At 46.4% G+C, this 21,149-nt stretch overlaps 1 protein-coding gene across 2 annotated transcripts in view; it reads right to left on the minus strand.

Moving 5' to 3' along the window:
• Positions 1-1,367: 1,367 nt before the first annotated feature.
• Positions 1,368-21,149, minus strand: part of LOC119975939 (collagen alpha-4(IV) chain-like) — a 244,340-nt gene continuing 224,558 nt past the window's right edge. The window contains exons 48-49 of one of the 2 annotated variants that reach the window (XM_038815903.1): positions 18,056-18,342; positions 1,368-9,078 (exon numbers count right to left, since the gene is read on the minus strand). In XM_038815903.1, coding sequence (XP_038671831.1) covers positions 8,818-9,078; positions 18,056-18,342 — 548 coding nt within the window. In that variant the 3' untranslated portion in view covers positions 1,368-8,817. The remainder of the gene's footprint in view (positions 9,079-18,055; positions 18,343-21,149) is intronic. The other variant, XR_005462836.1, reaches the window with a different exon arrangement.

Raw genomic sequence — 21,149 nt, forward strand, 5'->3', positions numbered from 1 at the left:
GTTGCACGAGCGGCAGGCGCCATAGTTAGTGTTGTCCGGATTGCAACACTTTCCACGGACTCACAAGTGTCGCATCAACGGTGGGTAGTCTGTCCTTCCTTATCTGTCTGCTTTTAATTATTTATTTGATCTGTTAACTCGTTACTCATTTAGTAAAGTTAAAGTCTCCTCGTTTGGAGACAAAAGAAAAGCACACACCAATAGTAAATAAAAAGGACAAAAAGCAGCTCCTTCCCCCTCTGCCCTCAATTCTCACTTGCACCAAATTCCTGACTTTAGCAGTTAGTTTGAAAAGCACTTTGCTTTTGATCACTCTTGTGTTTCACACACTGGGTGGTAGCAAACACGGAAAGATCTTAAAGAAGGAAAGAGAGTCAGCGAGCCAGAGAGGTTTAGGGAAGAAATTCCAGAGCTTAGGGTATTGGCAGCCCAAAGGTGGAACGATTAAAATCAGGATGTTTAAGACTCCCCCAGAGCTAGGTATTCTTCCATATCTGGCCTCATGTCCATTCTCGCCCCCATTTTAGTCATCAGCTGCCTGGGAACTGAGTTCTGAAATTCCTTCCCTAAACTTCTCTGCCTTTCTCTTCCTTTTAAAGCCCTCTTTAAAAGCTATCTCCTTGATAAAACTTTGATAATCTCCCTAGCATCTCCTTCTTTAGTTTTGGATCAATTTTTATCTGATTATTCAATGCCCTTCAGGGTGTTTAAAAAATATAACAATGTAAGAAACAGGAGCAGGAAATGACTATAAGGCCCAATGATCCCACTCCACCATTCAGGGATGGCACAGTGGTTAACTCTGCTGCCTCACTGCTCCAGGGACCCGGGTTCAATTCTGGCCTCAGGTGACTGTGTAGAGTTTGCACTTTCTCCCCGTGTCTGCATGGTGTTCCTCCGGGTGTTCTGGTTTCCTCCCACTGTCCAAAGATGTGCAGGTTAGGTGGATTGGTCATAGATAGGGTGCTCTTTCTAAAGGCCGTGCAGACTCGCTGGGCCGAAAGGCCTCCTTCTGCACTCTAGGGATTCTATGATTCAATATGATCCTGGTTAATTTAGGGCTTAAACTTGGCTTCCCCACCCGTTAATTGTGTTGCTATCTCTATGCAGCGCTATTTGAAATCTGTTCATTTTATGTAACATGTCTATGATGCTCATTACAAATTGCACATGTAAGGTGATTAAATTTGCACTGTGTGTCTGTGTAAGATTTAATTTGGAAACCTCTCCAGTAATTGGGGTATTTAATAATTAAATGAAAATAAAATAAACCCACGTAGAAATAAGAGTTTTAAATGTGTGGCAGAGATTGTGCGATTATTATTTCCTAACTGATATAACGTTCAACACAAGTACTGACAATGGGGTAGGCAGAACAGAAACAAAATCGGTTTTATTTCCAGTATATTTATCAATTTTACAGACAAAAGGCACAATTTTATTTTTTCCTGCTTGGTATAATTTCAGGTACTGTCGTGCAGTGATGCATGTTTACAAATCTTTCAATCACAGAATTGTTACAGCGCAGAAGGAAGCTATTTGGCTCAGCGTGCCTGCAGCGGCTATTCCACTGGGATCCATATCAAAGCCTGTGGCCTTGTAAAAATAAAAATGTGCGCGGATGTCAAAAATCTGCTCAGAGGTCACATGTTTCGCATTTTCGTGCCCCTATAATATGTTAAATCATATTTTTTAAATACTCTCCCTCCTTGTCAACCAACTACTGTGGCAACTGTCACCACATCGACAGGTTTAGCGTAACCAACGATAGTTTAGTAACCTTGCAGCACCAGGTGTCATTCTACCGAATGACACAGCGCATTATCGCTTTGAGCCACCACCAGAAGGACCTTTGTAAAATCTTGGGTTAATATACATAGATACACAGGCAGGATTTGCTCAAAGAATAACATGTATGCTTACGTTGATTATTTCAATAGTTTTTTGGATTGTAACAATGCCACAATAATTTTGAGTAAAGTAACACAATGTAACATCAGTTGACTGCTATACATTTAAACAACGCGTACTCCAAGTCACTTTGTGGTTCAGAACCTGCTGAAAAAAAAGAGACATGCTGTTGAAGCTTTTCATCTTGCACACATCAGGACGAACGCAAGGATGCCAATTTCAAACGGAGTAACAATTGATACTGCATGAGAAAAGGGTGCTGATTGGTTCGCAAGTCTACTCTGTTCATAATGGGTAAAAGTACTGATATTACTCAACCAGTTTTGCTTGCAAAACTCAGAACATAATGGGGGGGGGGTGGGGGGGGGGATTCTCTGGGGCAGCTAGCCGGAAGCAGGAATCATGATGGCCCACTGAATCAGGCACGAGGGTAAATATGTGATTCTCGCTGGGGGTTAAGCCTGTTGTGGGTCTCCCGGCCCGTCCTGCTGTGGTTCTCACCTAGAGTGGGCGAGAACATGCAACCACCTAATTAAACTTAATTTCCATGTCATTATCGGGCATGGTACCCGAGTCACCAGCCTCGTGGGATGCTCCAGCACTTCCAGCCGGGAATCATGCTGGTGCAAGTCCTGACAAGCTTCGGGGGAACCAGGTGCCTTGCAATCTGGGGTGGGGAGCAAGTGGGTAAGTACCCTCTCTACACTTGCCTCCAGGGTACCGAGGGGATGGTGATGGTCGGGAGGGGGTTGGCTTGGGTTGGGCTGGAGGGCCTCAGGTCGGGGGTATTTCCCGGGATGAGGATTGTTTGGTAGCTCTTCCAAATGTAGCTTTGAAAATCATTAAACCCTTTGATGTCTCTTCCAGCATGTCAAGTTCAAAAATCTGTTAGAAGAAGGTGAAAGTGTTGGCTCTGTAGCCTTAAATCTCTTTCCCAGAATGTCAACATCAATGATATGTCAGAAGAAAGTGTAAGACTTCCCTATAATGTGGTGGAAATCTTTGAAGTTCTTTTTTCAGTCAATTTCTTTGTCCTTTAACTTTTTCAAGCCTCTGCTCACGCTTAGAAGCCTAAAAGTTTTGATGTGCCCATTGTTTCCAATCAATTTCATGGTCCATTTCCTTTTACAAACTTCTTGAATGACAGGTGCAGGCAAATTCAAAGGAGGGATTACTATTGTTTATTTTTATAGCTCCATAGGGGTCCATTAACTCTGAGGGGCTTTCTTTTTGGAGCAGGTGTTCTTTCTAACCAGAGTGTTTTTAAAGAGACTGTCTCTTTGTTCTTAAGAGCTCCCTAGAAAGGGCAGCTGCTCTTTTTTGAGCAATAATTCTTGAGTCTGTCCCGGCGACTGCAAGATGAAATTTTTCAACAGGATGTCTCTTTCTTTCAGCAAAGTACACACACTAGCTACTGTTTAACAAGGCACAATTTGTCAATCTCCACAATCAGGTTGGTGAGCGAGCAGGAAAGGAGAAACTGTGCATTTGGGCATGAGCATCAAACAACTCTGAGTCTCAGGTTGAAGTTGTGAATCTTTGCTTTGTGAACTAAAACTGATGAGTGATGTGTATCTCTATTATCTAACAAAGGCTATTGTTTCACCATGGGAAAGAGCTGCAATATTCCTTCTTGCATCAAAGTGGACGATGATCAGTTCTGAAATCAGATCCATCTAATGTAAACTGACTGACCACGCCGAATATCATTGCACATAACAAAATGGCTTGTACTTTCAGGAAGGTCGCTACAACTGAATTGCCACCGACACCAAATTCACCCAGTACCTTCTACTTTACGTATAATGTATACAGTGCAGCATCTAATGCCTTTTTTTAATACATCAGACTTCAGCCTTCACATAACTCACACAAAAGCTGAAACCGTCAGTTCACGCAGGCTTTTGGTCCTTCATCTCTCTACCTTGTTTAATTTCCTTGGAGTGCTTTGGTATTCGTACCTACCACTAGCAGGGCTATAGAAAAGTTAGATGTCGTTTTAGATCCCTGCTAATCAAAGAGTTTCAAACTAACGTACAAATCTGTCGAAGTACAGATACGTCCTTCCAAATTTGGGCTGTAAATGAAAATCTATATAGTGCTTGGGCGATGGACTGATGCTTACAGTTTCTTGCTGACTGTAGCAGCAGCATTTGGAATAATGAATATTGTGACAAAAATTTCAGCTCATTGAGTGCAGCTTGTCCTATCATGTCGATACCAAAAGGTTAAATAAGCCTACTGGCAATGTGCAATTTTATTTATCAATTGCACAAATATCGCACTGCACAAAATGGTTAGGTTTCTGAGCACTTCAGCTGTATTCGTTTCTCAGAGGATTAACCAGCACTATTCTTTCCAGTACTGCGTCGGCCAGCAAATTCAGTGAATGTATTCTGTGGGATGTTACATGTTCAGTGCAGTTAAGGGGTGATTACGTTTCAATGTACAACCTTACATCATTTTACACAGAATTATTATTTCCAAAATTGCCACCTCTATTCCCAGAATGCTTAATATGAAACCTAGAAATGCAAGGATCGATTAAGCAGATAAGGTTCTGTAAAATGATAAAGTCTGCTGCTTTGATATGAGCTTCTGGGCAATGACTGAATATGCTTCAAAAACCTATTTGTTAGAATGAATTAGAGAAGTTTTGACATTTTTTCCAAAGCAAAATATTCAAATTTGCTACTTTTATTGTAAGGTGGCACTAAGTATATTTTCAAATTGCATTTATTCTAAAATCTAAAGATCTTTGGGAAACAAAATGTTAAATATTGAGCAGTTATACATTTGTGCTTATGCTTTTTGGATGAAGCCAACATTCCGCAACAAGTAAACATTAATTTAACTGAACTCATAACATTTTATTAGCAAGTTAGTGATAAATTATAATAATAGAAAATATGCTGCTTTCATTATTATCCGTTTAAGACTAGTAGACATGGAAATTATACTAAGTACGATGTGCTATGAAGTACATCTGTTCAAGATGTTACCCCTCTTCTGAACTGAGGGGTATTGTGCAGAGTGGGCCTCAATTCACTATGTATTGAATTGTAGCTGCTCATTTACTCAGGGTCATCACCAGGTGGGGGGAAGAGAAGACATGTTCATCTCATCTACCTGAACTGGTTTCAAATGAGACCTTATGAAAGTTAGTGCACAGTGGCAGCCATTCACTTTTAATAACAGCTCAAGTAACCAGGATAAAATGCAATCTTTTTGATCTGGGAGATATTTAGTGCCTATGGCTTTGTACTGTACTTACTGTTTGTTCCATTCAATGATAACAGCCCCTCCGTGTTTCAAGTGGACATTAACAGTTAATGACTTCAAATAAAATTTCTAAGATGGAGACTCAAAGTCCCTAAACCAAAAAGTTACATTTAGTATGGGTGCATAAAAGTAACAAAAAGGTTGCTTATAATTCTGTCCAATCATGATATGGGTTTTGAATTAATGAAGCAACCAGAGATTTTTTCCAATTTCTTTACAGAAAACCTTTGGTAAGTTCAGCATGTCAGTGCATTCTTGTTTTGTCATTTTATCTCCGAGAATAAGCCATCAGAAAGTTTCTGTACATTTTGAAAGGCTAGTACAGCGTTGTGAATTGTTTGAAACATGCACTGAATAGTCTATAATATAAAAGCGATTGCATCAACTATACGATAAGCTATGCTTCCCAGCCCATGATTTTCTGTCCATGAAAGCAAGCAGGTGGAAACTCACGGGCTAGGAGGGAGCACAAAGGAAAAGTAATCCAGCCCTATTTACAGCTGAGGCATCATCACACTCCGTGGTAGGAGGGGCTGAATCGCGATTAAAATATATGCCACCTCAACAAATACCCTGGAAACATAGCAGATGTCCCTTGAGTCTTTTTATTGGCATCTTAAGAATAACGTAAATTCAGTCTAGCTGCACTCAAGACACCTTAAATGAAGCCTGTTATTAATTTGATCATCTTCCACTAAATTGGCAGAATTTGCTGTTTTAGTGTGTTTGGAATGTATATTGATATTAGCGCAGGAATATCGTTACAGTAACTTTTCCCAGACTGATTAATATTATCACTGTGATATAGTCACAGTCATATTCCACAGACCAAGAGACGGAGTTTTAACTGTAAAGAGGGAGTGGAGCTTTGTTAAAAATCAAAGAAACAACCGGCCTGTCCAAAAGCTGGTTCAGATGTGTCACCGTTTGGCTTTAACTCAGGTGTGTGTGCACAACCCATCCTTCAGAGAGGCAGGTTACTGCTTATAATATTTGAATGAAACAATTTGAACGTTTTCTCCCTCAGTTTAAATTTAACAGGGCACGCGGAGGTTCCAATGGTTCACCAATCAAACAAAGGCGAGAATCCTCAACGCACAGAGCTAATCTCTTACCTTGCATGAGAGTCCTTGTGTTGGGAGGTTCATTTGTGCAACTTGGAAGTTTTGGACCTTTTGCAAGATCAGGATTGGTGATGCTACAGATTTGACCTTGGATGAGGAGCAAAGTGGCTAGCAGCAGCAGCAGCAGCAGCAGCAGCAGCAGCAGCAGCAGCAGCAGCAGCAGCAGCAGCAGCAGCAGCAGCAGCAGAGTCAGCCTGTCATGGAGGGAGCAGCAGGAGAACTGCCACAATGCTCTCATGCTGCAACAGCACAGTGGGCTAAACAGCTGGCTTGTAATGCAGAACAATGCCAGCAGTGTGGGTTCAATTCCTGTACCAGCCACCCCGAACAGGTGGCGGAATGTGGTGACTAGGGGCTTTTCACAGTAACTTCATTGAACCCTACTTGTGACAATAAGTGATTTTCATTTTCATTTCATTTCTTTAGACCTGCACGTCTAATAGGAGGCAAAGGAATTCTCCATCAAACTTGACAGATATCACTCATTAGTAATGTAACCCCACCAATGAAGCCCAAGACCAGTACAGCAATAGCCATACGACCACTTGAGGTGTCATTGAGCAAGGGAATGGCGTGCTCAAGAGGCACTTCAGGCGCCAGGACTGATCTGGAGGTGCCGTTCAGTATTTGTGAGTGAGGGCCGACAGAATGGTTGCAGTGTGTTGCAGGATTTGACTGGCAGGAAGAACAAGTTGATAAGCACAAATTGTCTACTGACAAATCCAATAAAGAGGAGGAGACGAAGGATGAAGTTGGAACACGCCAGTACCTCACATTGCGGCCCGAATGCCACGGGTTCTTTTATAGCTGCACAGTTCAATTAGTCACTACCACTGGATCGATGTAAGAATCACATCAAGAGGTCAGGAATCACATCCAATGATTGCCCTTTCCTCACCCCCAATCCCACCGAAACAAAGCAGTCCTTGAACCAACCATCCATCCATTGCACATCATCCCCCTAGTCCCCATGAATCCATACCTTCCCATTCATCAACACAAAAAGGTGAGTTGCCACTCAGTAACCAAGAATGGGCAGCATGAGAAAGTGGTGCAAATTAATACATTTTGATCAATATGGTGCCGATGGCCATTTTAGTCTGTCTCCCTGTAGAATCCACCGCAAAGCAGCGGGGAGATCCCAATCTGTCCATTCCAATGGTAAAAGAAATCAATACAGTACTAAACTCCATTGATTCCCCTTCTGCAGCTGCCAACTATAAAATCTGTGTATGATGATCCCCTTTCCCTGGTAATCTGGACTCTCTTTTGCAATGGGAGTGTGAACATACCTATGCCTGACTAATGGTATGTGTTCACCTGAAGGATGCAGTGCACTTGATCAGCGTGATTATCATTGAGTGGCATCAAATAGCTGAAGGATCAGGGTGAGTGGCAATGTGGGATGGATAAATGGGGTCTGAGGAGGTGGTTAGAAAGAGAACAATGGGTCTACTTGCAGGCCAAGTGGGTGTGAGCGCTATCTGACAGAGCAGATGTGACCAAAGTGAAGCAGGCGGTCGGGCAGATGATAGCATATGAGGGATGCAGATATGGCTGTACTCCCCTTTCCTGACCTGTTAAGGAGCTTCCTGGTTGAAGCCAGGTGTGGGGCGCAATGTGCCTGTTGCTGACCTCCTCGGCCCCCCCAAGCCATGCCACCTTCAATGTGGCAGCAGGATTCCTCTTCACACTGCCGGGGAGAGGGTATTAATCTCCTACTTTTTACTGTGCCCAACAATGCAAAAAATATGTCATTAAACCTTGGCACGGGGGTCTGTGACTATCCTGAATGTATTACTACATTTCTTGCTTATTTTGCTGCAGCATCAAATATTACCAAATGCTCCAGTTGAGACCACACCACATGGGTCTGTGCCACATCCGCTGTCGCACATCCATTGTCCAGCCCAGCAGTAACGTTAAAATGTGGCAGCACTGTTCAAATATCACAAACCAACGTCCTGAAACCTCTTCCAGATTTCACGCCCAATATTGCATCCCCCCTCCACTCTCAACATGCCCCGTAAGTTATCAATGGGACCATCGCTACTAACAATAACATAGTTACAGTAACCTTTTACAGACCACTTTCAAATGCCCTGACTATGAATGATCTGTAGCTATTTTGTCATCCTAATTTTACAGCCTCTTGCTAAGACTAGGTGACAAAAACGTTTCAGCTTTAAAAAATAATTTTACAGATCTATAAGTTAAATTGCACCGATAATGTCAATTAAATTGCTGTACATTTCAAATAAAATTCCATCTCCATACATTTTACTTTTGAATATATTGATTACCATGAGCATGCTAGTGCCAGTGTAAATGTTACATTCTCCTGACATCCATTTTCTATTGGGTTGAAGTTGAAAGTGTACTGAAGAGAGTGAAAATAAAATAAGCACCAGTAACCATTAGGCCTGAATTGTTATCTTCCCGTTGGTAAAACGTCTTACCATACGCTTTCCTTGTAGAGTTCCAATGCAGGTGAAATTGTTTATCTTTTCAGACAAACCTGACATCTACTAACTCTTTGTCTCTGTAAATGCTCGATTTTCAAAGTTTCTGACGGAGCCGGTAGTCCAAACTGGTGGCTCGGTTGCACAGTTGTCAGCCAAAAGCTGTATTTATCGGTAAAATAGTGGCAGGTGCCACGCGCTCCTTGGCACTCGATAAATGGTGTTGAGCGGAAATCCTCCAGGCAGCTGCCAGGTGACGATAGAGACTGACCACTTCCTTCGGCACCAGCTCCTGTGTGCTGCCAGTAGAAGGTAGAGAGCATAAGATTCACAGCTGGGACATTAAACCTGCGATACTCCTAGTCTTATTTGTATTTTACAATTCTGAACTGCCATGCACCACGGCCAAAATAAGAACCAAAATGATGGGCAAGGGGGCTGTAAATTGCATGTCCCCGAAAAGAGGCAGGTGATTAAACCGCGCCCATTGACAGTCATTCAGGAAACATGCCAACTTCATAGCGCCTGTTCATTTGAATGCTCTCTGCATCCAGCCTGCACTGGGGAGGTGGCATTGTCACGAGACTAATAATCCAGACAGCTGGGGACTCGCATTAAAATCCCACCACAGCAGATGGTGAAATCTGAATCCAATAAAATGGAATTAAATGTCTAATGATGACCCTGAAACCATTGTCGATGGTTGTAAAAACCCATCTAGTTCACTAATGTCCTTTTAGGGAAGGAAATCTGCCATCCTCACCTGGTCTGGCCTACATGTGACTCCAGATCCACAGCAATGTGGTTGACTCTTAAATGTCCTCTGAAATGGCCGAGCAAGCCACTCAGTTCAAGGGCAATTAACAAATTAAAAAAACTTGGGTGTCAACATCGTTGTGTAAAGCTACCCTGTGTTGCTTGAAAGCGACCTGCAGTGCATATGGAAGCAGGTGCTGGAAGTGCTGGAGATTGTTGTTCAAGTGAAAGACTGAGGAATAGTATCACAGGGGAGAGAGTTTTGTCAAAGGTTTTTAGATGCTGCACCAGAGGTTTTGGTGGAAAGGTGGAGAGATGTCCCATGGGGGTAGCAAGTGGCCTACAGACACATGAGAAACAAGCAGCAGAACTCGATAGCCGTTGGCAGTGAATGCCGAGAGTCAAACCCCAAGGACTTGGCTGCAGTGCTGCAAGAAGTTCAAAGACATCACCACAAAAGCCGTCAAGATCTGGGAAATCATCTCTGAATGATACATCTTACTAAGTGTGCCTGTAGCTTAACACAACTTTTCTTTGTTAATTTGAAGGATGTGGATGTTGCCCTTGAGGTGGGGGTAGGGAGCTGCCTTCCTCTTTTCAAATATTTTTATTCAAGGCTTTTCAACAAAATATGAATTGGCAAAAACTCAAAAGGACAGTCAAAGAGCAACAAAAGACCATCGCACCTAACAACGCCAACCCTCCAGCTCCTCTGACATCAACCCCATACCACATCCAGCCTTCCCCCTTTTGAACCCGCCTTAACCCCCAACATCCCCCCCATTTCGACGACCCCTCAATCCTCCTTAAAGAAATCAATGAACGGTTTCCATCTGTGAGTGAACCCTTTCACCAACCCTCGCAGAGCGAACTTGATCTTCTCTAACCACAGGAATTCTGCCAGGTCACTCACCCAGGCCCTTCCTTCGGCAGCTCCGAGCCCCTCCAACATAACAAAATCTATCTCCGGGCTATCAAGGAGGCAAAGGCCAATATGAAATGAAATGAAATGAAAATCGCTTATTGTCACAAGTAGGCTTCAAATGAAGTTACTGTGAAAAGCCCCTAGTCGCCACGTAGCTGTTTGGGGAGGCTGTTATGGGAATCGAACTGTGCTGCTGGCCTGCCTTGGTCTGCTTTAAAAGCCAGCGATTTAGCCCTGTGCTAAACCAGCCACTATTGCCTTTTCCCCCCACCTGCACTCTCAGGTCTTACAAAACCCCAAATATCACCATCTCCGCACTCAGGGCCACCCTCACCCCCAGAACCTCGGACATAACATCTGAGAACCTCTGCCAGAACCCCCTCAATCCTGGACATGCCCATTCACAGCCCCCCCCCCCCCCCCTGCCTCCACCTATCCTCCACCCTCTTAAAAATCCTACATCCTCGCCACCGTCATATGGGCCCTATGAACCACTTTAAACTGGATGAGGCTTAACCTCACACACGACAAGGATACAGTTCACCCTCTGCAATGCCTTAGCCCATGTTCCAGCCCCCAGCTCCTCCTTCCACTTCCACTTAACATCCTGTACATGGGCCCCCTCCCACTCCATATGTTCCTTGTAAATATCCGAAACCTTCCCCTTCCCTATTTGGTCCTCCGACAGAAGCTTATCTTGCAGCACCGGAGACAGAAATCCCGGGAAAGACGGCACCTCTCTCCTCACAAAATCCCGAACCTGCAGGTACCTAAACCCATTCCCCTTCAGTAACTCAAACAATTCCTCCACTTCCTCCAGCCTGCAAATTTACCCTTTATAAAGAGGTCCCTGAAGTACTCAATCCTTGCCTGCCACCACCCCCAGAACCTCGCATCCAGCCGCGTCGACACAAACCGATGGTTATCACAAATAGGCGCCGACAACGACATGCCCTCCAGCCCAAGTGCTGCCAACACTGCCCCCACACCCTTAAAGCCGACACCACCACAGGACTAACTGAATACCTGAGAACGGCAGAGGCGCCAATAACAAAGCCCTCAAGCAGTCCCCCTACACGATGCCACATCCACTGGTCCCCAAACCAACCTCTCCTCCATCGGCCATTTCCTCACCATCGCAATATTTGAGGCCCAATGATGATTTATCAAATTCAGCAACACCCCCCCCCCCCAAGCTCCAGAAGAGCCCATCGCACCCACGGGGCTTTCCCTGCCCACACAAACCCGAGTTTAACCTGTTGACCTTTCTGAAAAAAGAAATAGGGACAAAAATGGGAAGGTTCTGAAAAACAAACAGAAACCTAGGCAGCACTGTCATTTTCAGTGTCTCCACCCGTCTTGCCAACAACAACGGCAAAACATCCCTACTCCTAAAATCTGCCTTCACCTACTCCACCGACCGAGCTAAGTGAAACACCTGCCCCACCGATCCCTTCCTCAGCCTCGCCTGATTCCCCAACTTCAAGTGCGTCTCCTGCAGAAACATTGGGTGGAATTCTCTGACCCCCCCCCCGGGTCGGAGAATCGCCGGAGAGCGGCGTGAATCCCGCCCCGCCGCTCCGATGCCGCCTGCTGAATTCTCCGGCGCCGGTTTTTGGGCAGGGGTGGGGATCGCGCTGCACTGGTCGGGTGACGTTGGCAGTGGCCCCCCCCCCCCCCCCCCCGGCGATTTGCCTGGCCCCGATGGGCCGAGTGGCCACCCGTTTTCGGCCAGTCCCGCCGCCGTGGATTAGACAAGGTCCATACTGGCGGGACCTGGCTTGGAGGGCGGCTTGCGGAGTCCTCGGGGGGGCGTGGGTGGATCTGGCCCTGGGGGAGGCCCCCACGGTGGCCTGGCCCGCGATCGGGGCCCACCGATCTGCAGGCAGTCCTGTGCCATGGGGACATTCTTTCCCTCCGCGCCGGCCTCTGTAAGGCTCCGCAATGGCCGGTGTGGAGAAGAAACCCCCTGCGCATGCGCCAGAACACGCTGGCGCTCCTGCTCAGGCGCTAACTCGCGCCAGCCGGTGGAGGCCCTTCGGCGCCAGTTGGCACGGCGCCAACCACTCCAGCGCCGGCCTAGCCGCTGGAGGTGCCGAGGATTTTGCACCTTCCGGGAGGCCCGACGCCGGAGTGTTCACACCACTCTTTGGCGTCAATACGGCTGCCCCACCGATTGTGGGAGAATCCCGGCCACTATGTCTGCCTCCGACTCCTCAGATGTGTGAATACACGTGACCATTTAACTGCCACATTCAGCCCTCGCACATTCCACGTGACCAGCCTGGTTGAGGGGCTTCCCGCCCTGCTGATCAGCTTTCCTGGGTCAGCCCCCGGCCTGCGTCACGCACCCCTCCAAGCCTGCCCTCGGATGTCCACCACCATCTCTCCCTTCCCAACTGTGCCACACCAACCACTCCCATGTTGGCAAGCCAACCATCCCCTCACACCCGCCCCCACCCCCGAACAAAGAACCACCCCCCATTCCCATCACACGCCTTCTTCCTGGTAACCCACCATTTCCCTTCCACTAACTAACCCGCCCAGCTAGCATGGTTGTCCCCACCCAAGGCCTGTAACCTCCCAATCCCTCTCCAATCCGCACCCCTCCCCTCAGCCACCAACAAACAAAGAAGAACAAAGAAAACATACTCACCATCACTGCTACCCCGTCAAAACCCACCCAAATACCCACCCCAACCATTTCACCACAAGCCCAAAACTCTTCTCCAAAGTTCAGTGTCCTCACACTCCTCCCGATCCGTGGTATCATAAAGTCCTTAGCGAGTCAAAAAACTCTTCTGGTGGAAGCAGGTACAAGTACGATAGTGACGTTTAAGGGGCGTCTTGACAAATACATGAATAGGATGGGAATAGAGGGATATGGATACCAGAAGTGTAAAGGGTTTTAGGTTTGACGGGCAGCATGGTCGGCACAGGGTTGGAGGGCTGAAAGGCCTGTTCCTGTACTGTACTTTTATTATTTCTTTTGTTCTTTGATAAGTCACCCACAAGCGGGCCGGGTAAAAAACCCCAAACTTCACTCCCTTCTTGAAGAGGGCAGTCTTTACCTGGTTGAACCCGGCTCTCTTCTTCACCAACTCTGCATCCAGGTCCTGGTATAACTACAGCTCACTCTCTTCCCAGGTACAAATCCTGGTCGACCTCGCCCACAGCAAAATCTGTCCCTTGTCCAAGAAGCAGTGCAATCGCACCACCATCGCCCTCGACGGCTCACCTGTGGCCTCCTCATCAGCGCCCTGTGCACCCGATCCACTTCGAGGGGCCAATCAAAGTCCCCCTCCCCCATCAACAACTCCAAAATCCTTGCCTCATACTTGACGCTGTCTGCTCTCTCGATACCCTCGGGCATCCCAACCAGCCTTAAATTCTGTCGCCTAGAGCGATTCTCCAGGTCCTCCAACTTCTCTCTCAGCCTCTTTTGGCTGTCCACCACTATCCCCAACTCAGTCATTAACATGGCCATCCGCTCCTCATGCTCTCCCACCGCCTCCTCCACCTTCTGCATTGCCAGAACCTGAGCCTCCAGCCTCTCCCCCACTTTCTCCACCGTCACGCTGAGTGGCTCCACCACCTTAGCCAGAACCTGCAAAGAATTTATTTTTTAAAAACTCCACCAGCTGCTCTGTCGACCAAAGGGCATCGCTGCCCCCTTGCCCTTGGCCATCTTGACCTGTGGCCCACCACAAGATCTGCCCTGCTCCAACTGCTCTCTTCTTCTTGTTGCACTTCACGCCCTCAGCTCCATGCACCAGACTCATCCGAAGGGAATTACCTTCCCTGGGCACTCACACACCTTTCACCCTCAAAAAGACCCCCATACAGATGGGGAAGGATCAACAAAATCCACCTTCTGCGGGAACCACCAAATGTATAACCTTTCACTCCATGGCCGCCACCTGAAGTCGTAAACTGCCTTTGTGACATGTTGCAGTCCCTAAGCTATAGGTGCACCCACAAAACTGTTAGGGAGGGAGTTCATAGCGACAATGAAGAAACGATTAAGTTCAGAGAGTGAGGGACTTGGAGGGGAACCTCCAGGTGGTGTTGTTCCCAGCTATCTGCTGTCCTTGTCCTTCTAGATGGTAGCGGCCATGTGTTTGGAAGGTGCTGCCGAAGGAGCCATTGTGAGTTGCTGCAGTGATGGTACAAACTGCTGCCACTGTGCAGCGTTGATGGAGGCAGTGAATGTTTATAGATGGGGTGCCAATCAAAGCGGGCTGCTTTGTCCTGGATGGTGTCGAGCTTCTTGAGTGCGGTCGGAGCTGCACTTACCCAGGCAAGTGGGGAGTATTCCATCACACTCCTGACTTGTGTCTTGTAGATGGTGAACAGGCTTTGGAGAATCAGGAGGATAGATTAAAAGTGGGATCGGCATGCAATGAAACACTGGGCAAGAGTAACCTTCAGCCACGGCAGGGGTGGAAAGGATAATGCAGATGCAAGTTAGCTGGAGGATGAGGCTACACATTGTTCCATGATAGAGGGCTTAGATGAGGACTTTAATGAGGCTGCCTGCAGATAAACACTGATGGGTAGGTACAACAAAATGGTTGGTGCATTAGGAAAGTCTACCAGAAAGCTTGTTGACAGCGTCAAGGAACCTGGAGAAGTATGGCACCAATTTGCAGATTTTAACGCAGAGCTTGGCTCCCATCCTTCCCAGTATGGATGTAATGGCCAATCCTATTGGTATACCCGCGGAAGTAACCGTGTTACAGAATCAGATGACCGATGTCCCAACTTGCATTGCAGCACAAGCAGTTTCCACAAGAAGTTTGAGTGTTGCTGTGGAAACCCAAACCGACTTCATCATTCCAATGGCTTACAATGTGCAATGGGGCTTGCAGTCTGCAATATGTCTTCCTGCAGTTTACTAGGATTCCTGAGGTGCACCCAGAGGTGTGTCAGTGGCTGCCCTTGCACAAACCTGCCATCCTCTCTCAGGAAGACAGCACTCATTCTCCCACCTCTGACACTCTTACCAGTGCCCTTGCTGTTGATTGCCAGTGGAACAGCCCAGATTGATGCTGCCCCTGCAGGGATGCTGCAGTTTGAGTCGCTGGAGGGAGTCTTGAAATGCCGTCTGTAAGCTCCAGCCACCAAGCATGCTGAGGCCCTGGGGTAGCAACACGTAGGGGCACTAGGAGTGGTACAGGCACCCACAAGATCTGCATCAAGGGAATTCACAAGAATGAGTAGTTTACTTTTGTGTGCAATATACAATGATTTCATGTCTAAATTTGGCTTGGAATGCCTATTTTGTGGTGGATTTAACTTTGCATTGTGGCCATACAGACTCTGTGATGGCCAGTGATAGAGGGAAGGTGTGGGGCAGTTGGTGAGTGAGGATTTGGGATTTCAGTTACTGAGTTCTTCATGGACAGCCTGGCCAGAAAGAGCTTCTTTCCTCATTCACTTCTTCCTCTCACCGTATATCTGGAGGCCAGGGCTGACCCCTTGGAATAGTGAGGTGGTGCAGCATGCAGCAGAGCACTACAAACTCACTTTTCTGCCTAGGGTGATATGCCTGTGTACAGTTTTGTGTATAGTTATCTATCAATGTATATTCAACCTCCAACCAGCAGGTGGCGATAGAAATTTACCATGTGGCTCGAGATATCCGGCAGTTGGTAGTAAGTCATACTAGAGGACAGTAGCACTAGAAGCAGCTCCAGGAGAATTCACTGAATTCATTTACTTGTTACTGTTTGTATCATAATTCGTTAGTTATCTTTCCACGTGTTCATTCTGTTAATAATGTATCTTACTAGCCAAGGAGCTAGATGTTCTGTGTGCATCTGTACTACAGCCACAACACAGAACGTAACACTGCTGAAAGGAATTGAGCTGTTCCAGAGCATTAGAAGCTTAGTTCACAGTGGTCTGCTTTATCACTTTTCACTTGGCTGCATGGTTTTCATTGTATGAATGATGCGCGCCTTTGTGTGTGGGTTGTGCCGGAGTCAAAGGCTCTGTGGTCAGCAGATAGCTCCCTGCCGTTCACCATCCATCCTTTTTGCTGTTTTGCCTGAAATGCAGATGGCACAGTGGACTGCTGCAGAATGTCGGCATCACGACTGGTACCAGGATATTAGACACTGGTCTGGATGATTCATTACCTATGGCCAAGAACAAGTTGGACGTTGAGGGAGTGGAATCCTTTTCAGTTTTAGTATTAAGCTGGCATGTGGTACATGATACGTGTGTCGTCCATGACACCATGCACCAGTGGAAATCCTACAGTTGCAGTGAAGGCAGATTCTTGATCTGCCTGCTTACCTCTGGCAGGGCAGAATGAAGCTCTGTTTTAATGGAGAACCTCAGGAACCTCCCTTATGGAATAATGGGCGCAAATGATGAGATTAGATTGCGGTTCCAGCAGGTGACAAATTTCAGTGAGAATGTCATCAGCGAAGCACACACGTCTCACACACGGTTCATCGCTAATGTTCAGGTCGGCAAATTATTACTTGAACACTCTGGGCAGGTATGGCCTCCTCCCAAAAGCTCTTCTTCCCTCTGCCTCTTCCCTCTGCCTCTTCCCCCTTCGAGCAGGTTGCCCTGCTTTGCATGACCTCTCCTCTTTTCAATCTCCAAGTCATACTGTATTCCAAGGGGAATGGCTACTAATGGGCCCATGTCTGGGACCAACAGGCTTGAAGTCAGAAAAGAGTCCTGCAACATCCACCATATCACACCTTATCAACGTTTGCAACTTTAAACAATTACTGAAAGCATCAAGCACTTGTAAAGCACAGCAACCAATAACTAACCTGTAAGTAGTTCATGACCTTCACCCTCCCCCACACTTCAAATAGCATAATTGTTGAACGCGTGTTCATCTGTGCAAGATGAAAATGGACAGTAACAAGGACATTTCTGAACCAACCTGTTTGTTACCTGCTACTCTCTCCTGTGGGATATGATATTAGTCCATTTGATAAAGAGAGTCAGCATAGTTTGGGAATTAAGCAGACAGGATGAAATTGCATCGACCAGGATTGCACCAGCCCCCTGCTATATTTCCTCCAGCACCAAACATAACCTCCCTTCCAAACATTGCAACGATCTTGTCTCTAAAAAGAGCTGATTAAGGCCTAGATTATCAATACTGCCATCACTGTCCATCAGACTAATTGGCTAATACTGGCAACATTCACACCTTGGACAGAAGTTCATTCAGGGGCTGGGTTAGCTCACTCAGCTAAGTCGCTGGCTTTGAAAGCAGACCAAGGCAAGCCAGCAGCACGGTTCGATTCCCATAACAGCCTCCCCGGACAGGCGCCGGAATGTGGCAACTAGGGGCTTTTCACAGTAACTTAATTGAAGCCGACTTGTGACAATAAGCGATTTTCATTTCATTCCGATGGCCCTGGAGGCCGATTTTGGAATCAGGTCATCAAGGTCATTGAGGGGGGGATAGCAGATCTCCAGTTCCAATATTTAGCTAGATGTTAATTATCAGTTGCCATTGGCAATTAATCATATTCCATGTGATAAATTTAAAGCCAGCATATCCCATTTGGTTTGATAATGATGTAAGTGCATAACCGATTAAAAACGCAGCTTACCATCAAAAAGGAGTAACCAGTCCAAAGGCTGACCCACCCTGAAGGGCAAGGAGGGATGGTCTGGTCCTGGCTGTGTACAGCAACAGCAACAGAAGGCGCTTCGCAGACTGAACACCTGCTGATATAAGGTTCGATCTCTTGCTCAATGAGGGGCATCATGGGGACTGGTGCGGTGGTAGACAGCCAGTACGATTTGTCATTTCTAGTGGCGTAGTGACAAACTTCATCAATGCTGCAATATGCAAATGGCATAGTACTGAACATTGGCAGACAAGAGCCAGCTAGACCTGGGAGAACAGCAAGATTGCATTAATGGTTAGCAATAACTACCTAATGTAATGATCAGAAGTAACACAATGAAATATCCCGAAGCCTTGCCATTTAATTGTCAAAACGCAAACTGAACTAGTTTTGGAATTGTACACCAAACTAGGAATGCTGTAACTGGGCAGAGTCCTGCACTCACTGGACAGACAGCACCAGGCACGCAGTCTTGTTTCTGTCCTAGTCCACAAGGAGTCTTTCTTGCCAAGCTTCAGCCAAACCACGCAGATGAAGAAGGCCTGAGGTTCAATCTATGCTCTGCATCTGATCAGGGGGCACTAGGAGCAGAACTCCATTGAATTGCAGGTTGAGGAAGAGAAAACTACAACAAGGGCTGCTGCTGGTTACACGGGGACCTCAGTTGAAGTGCGCTGTGCGGATGTTGGGTAAGGATGTATTGGGCTGGGGTGGGAGCTGCTTCACAGCTGGTAGCCTGTCTGTACCCTGTCAAGCTCAGATTTGGCATTTGGTCAAGGCACTGGACAGTGGTTGCTGTGCCGTGAACAGTATCAAATTGAGGAATTTAAGAGGACAAGCAGAAGGATGGCTTCAACATAATGCTGTACAGATGATCCTCCAGGTGTAGAAATTGGCTTGTGGAGTGTCTAACTAGACTGCTGGATACTTCTCAATCTTTTATCGGTGCATGCAAACTGAATATAATCACAAAAGAGAAGGGGTGGGTTTTCTCTGGTCCGCCAGCCACGTTTTCCGGCGTGGCTCATCCCCGCAGCGACGGGATTCTCGGATCCTGCAGCTGGCCATTGGAGTTCCAAATTGTGGCCACTCCACGCCATCGGGAAAGCCACAGGAGTGGATGAGTTGCCAGCGGACTGGAGCATCCCGCCGACGGAGAATTCCACTTTAGGTTTGTCACAACATTTTTAATACAGAAAGCATGTTATACTGAATTAAAATCCCTTTTCACGTTTCTCAGTGTGATGGGTGGGTGGGGAATTTGAAGGGGGGGAAAGTTGTTGGGGATCGAAGAAGTTGTGAAAGTGAGGAGGAGCAAGTTCATGAAGACATTTAAAGATAAGGATGAGGATTTTAAAGTCTAGCCACTGAAGGACCAGGAGCCGGTGTAGGTAGACTGGAACAGCAGCGATGGGTGAGTGGACCTTGGTGGGAAATGGATTACAGATAGCGGAGTTTTGGATGAGCCTAAGTTAACTGAGGGGTCGGCTTCGATGTTGGTCAGGAATATGTTGAGATATTTTCTGTCAAAGCTTTTCGCCTTATACTCATCAGGACATTTCACAAGAATACAAATCCAAGGGAGACAACAAATCTATACTGTTGGAAACTGGACCTCCCCCTAAAAAAGACATTTGGCCTATCACACAAATGAGTAATGAATAATCTGAATTTTAATGCCAGTGTGATGCTAGGCCGTAACTCCCAGAGACTGGTGTTCAGCAATAGGCAAGGTACAGACCTTACCCAACCAGCCCATGCTTGTAAAACTCAAAACACTCAGTATCCAACATTAGATTTGATTCTGCGATTAGACAATATTTGCGAAATAATCTTTGGAGTGCTAGGACTTATGCTGACAACCAATTTAAGATTGTCAGTCAGGTTCGCAAAATGAGCATTTGCATGTCTTGGAAGCTACATATATTAATATACAGGATCCTGTTATTTGCAGACAGAAAGAAAATATGTGCACATTGTGCATGTTTCAGCTAAACAGAATGAGTGATCGTCATTTGCTGGTTCGTTCCTTAGGGTGGTTCCTTGAACAATTGGACTCAAGCTGCCTGGTTTAAATTTCAGGCAATGTTTGACAGTTAACTGTTAGACACTATCAACTGGTGCATCCTCTATGGCAGCGCATCTGTAAATTGGGGTCCGTTTGGCAATCAGTTGGCACTGTCTTCCCATATAATATAGAATTTGTGGTCTCCTTTGAATTTGTATTCTTGCAAAGTGTCCTGATGAGTGCAAGACAAAAAAGTTTGACAAAATATCTCTTTTCTCAGCCATATTCAGGCTCGGTGCTACCAAACAAAAATAGCAAATGACCAAGAATGAAGTATGAATAAAGTGTGGTCAGAGGTGGGCAATATTATCATCGAATCCTTACAGTGCAAAAGAAAGCTATTCAAGTCTGCACCGCTCCTCAGAAAGAGTACTCTACCCAAGCCCACGTACTTGCCCTATCTCAATATCCCATGGGCGGCATGGTAGCACAGTTGTTAGCACAGTTGCCTCATAGAACCAGGGTCCCGGGTTCGATTCCTGGCTTGGGTCACTGTCTGCTCAGAGTCTGCACGTTCTCTCCATGTCTGCGTGGGTCTCCTTCGGGTACTCTGGTCTCCTCCCACATTCCAAAAATGGGCAGGTTAGTTGGCTTGACCATGCTAAATTGCCCTCAGTGTCCAAAAGGTTTGGGTGGGGTTACTGGGTTACGGGGATAGGCTGGAGGTGTGGGCTTGGGTGGGGTGCTCTTTCCAAGGTGCAAACTTTATGGGCCGAATGGCCTCCTTCTGCATTGTAAATTCTATGAACCCCTTAACCTAACCTGCATATCTCTGCAAACTAAGGGGCAATTTAGCATGGCCAAACCACCTAATCTTTGGACTGTGGGAGGAAACCGGAGCACCAGGAGTAAATCCATGCAAATGCAGGGAGAAGGTGCAAATTCCACACAGTCACCCAATTCTGGAACTGAACCCGGGTCCCTGGAGCTGTGGGGTAGCAGTGCTAACCATTGTGCCCAGCTCCAGCCACCCCTGAAGGTGGAAGTCCTTGTGGTGGAGAGGAT

This window comes from Scyliorhinus canicula, chromosome 13 (assembly GCF_902713615.1).
Source record: "Scyliorhinus canicula chromosome 13, sScyCan1.1, whole genome shotgun sequence".
Lineage (NCBI taxonomy): Eukaryota > Metazoa > Chordata > Chondrichthyes > Carcharhiniformes > Scyliorhinidae > Scyliorhinus > Scyliorhinus canicula.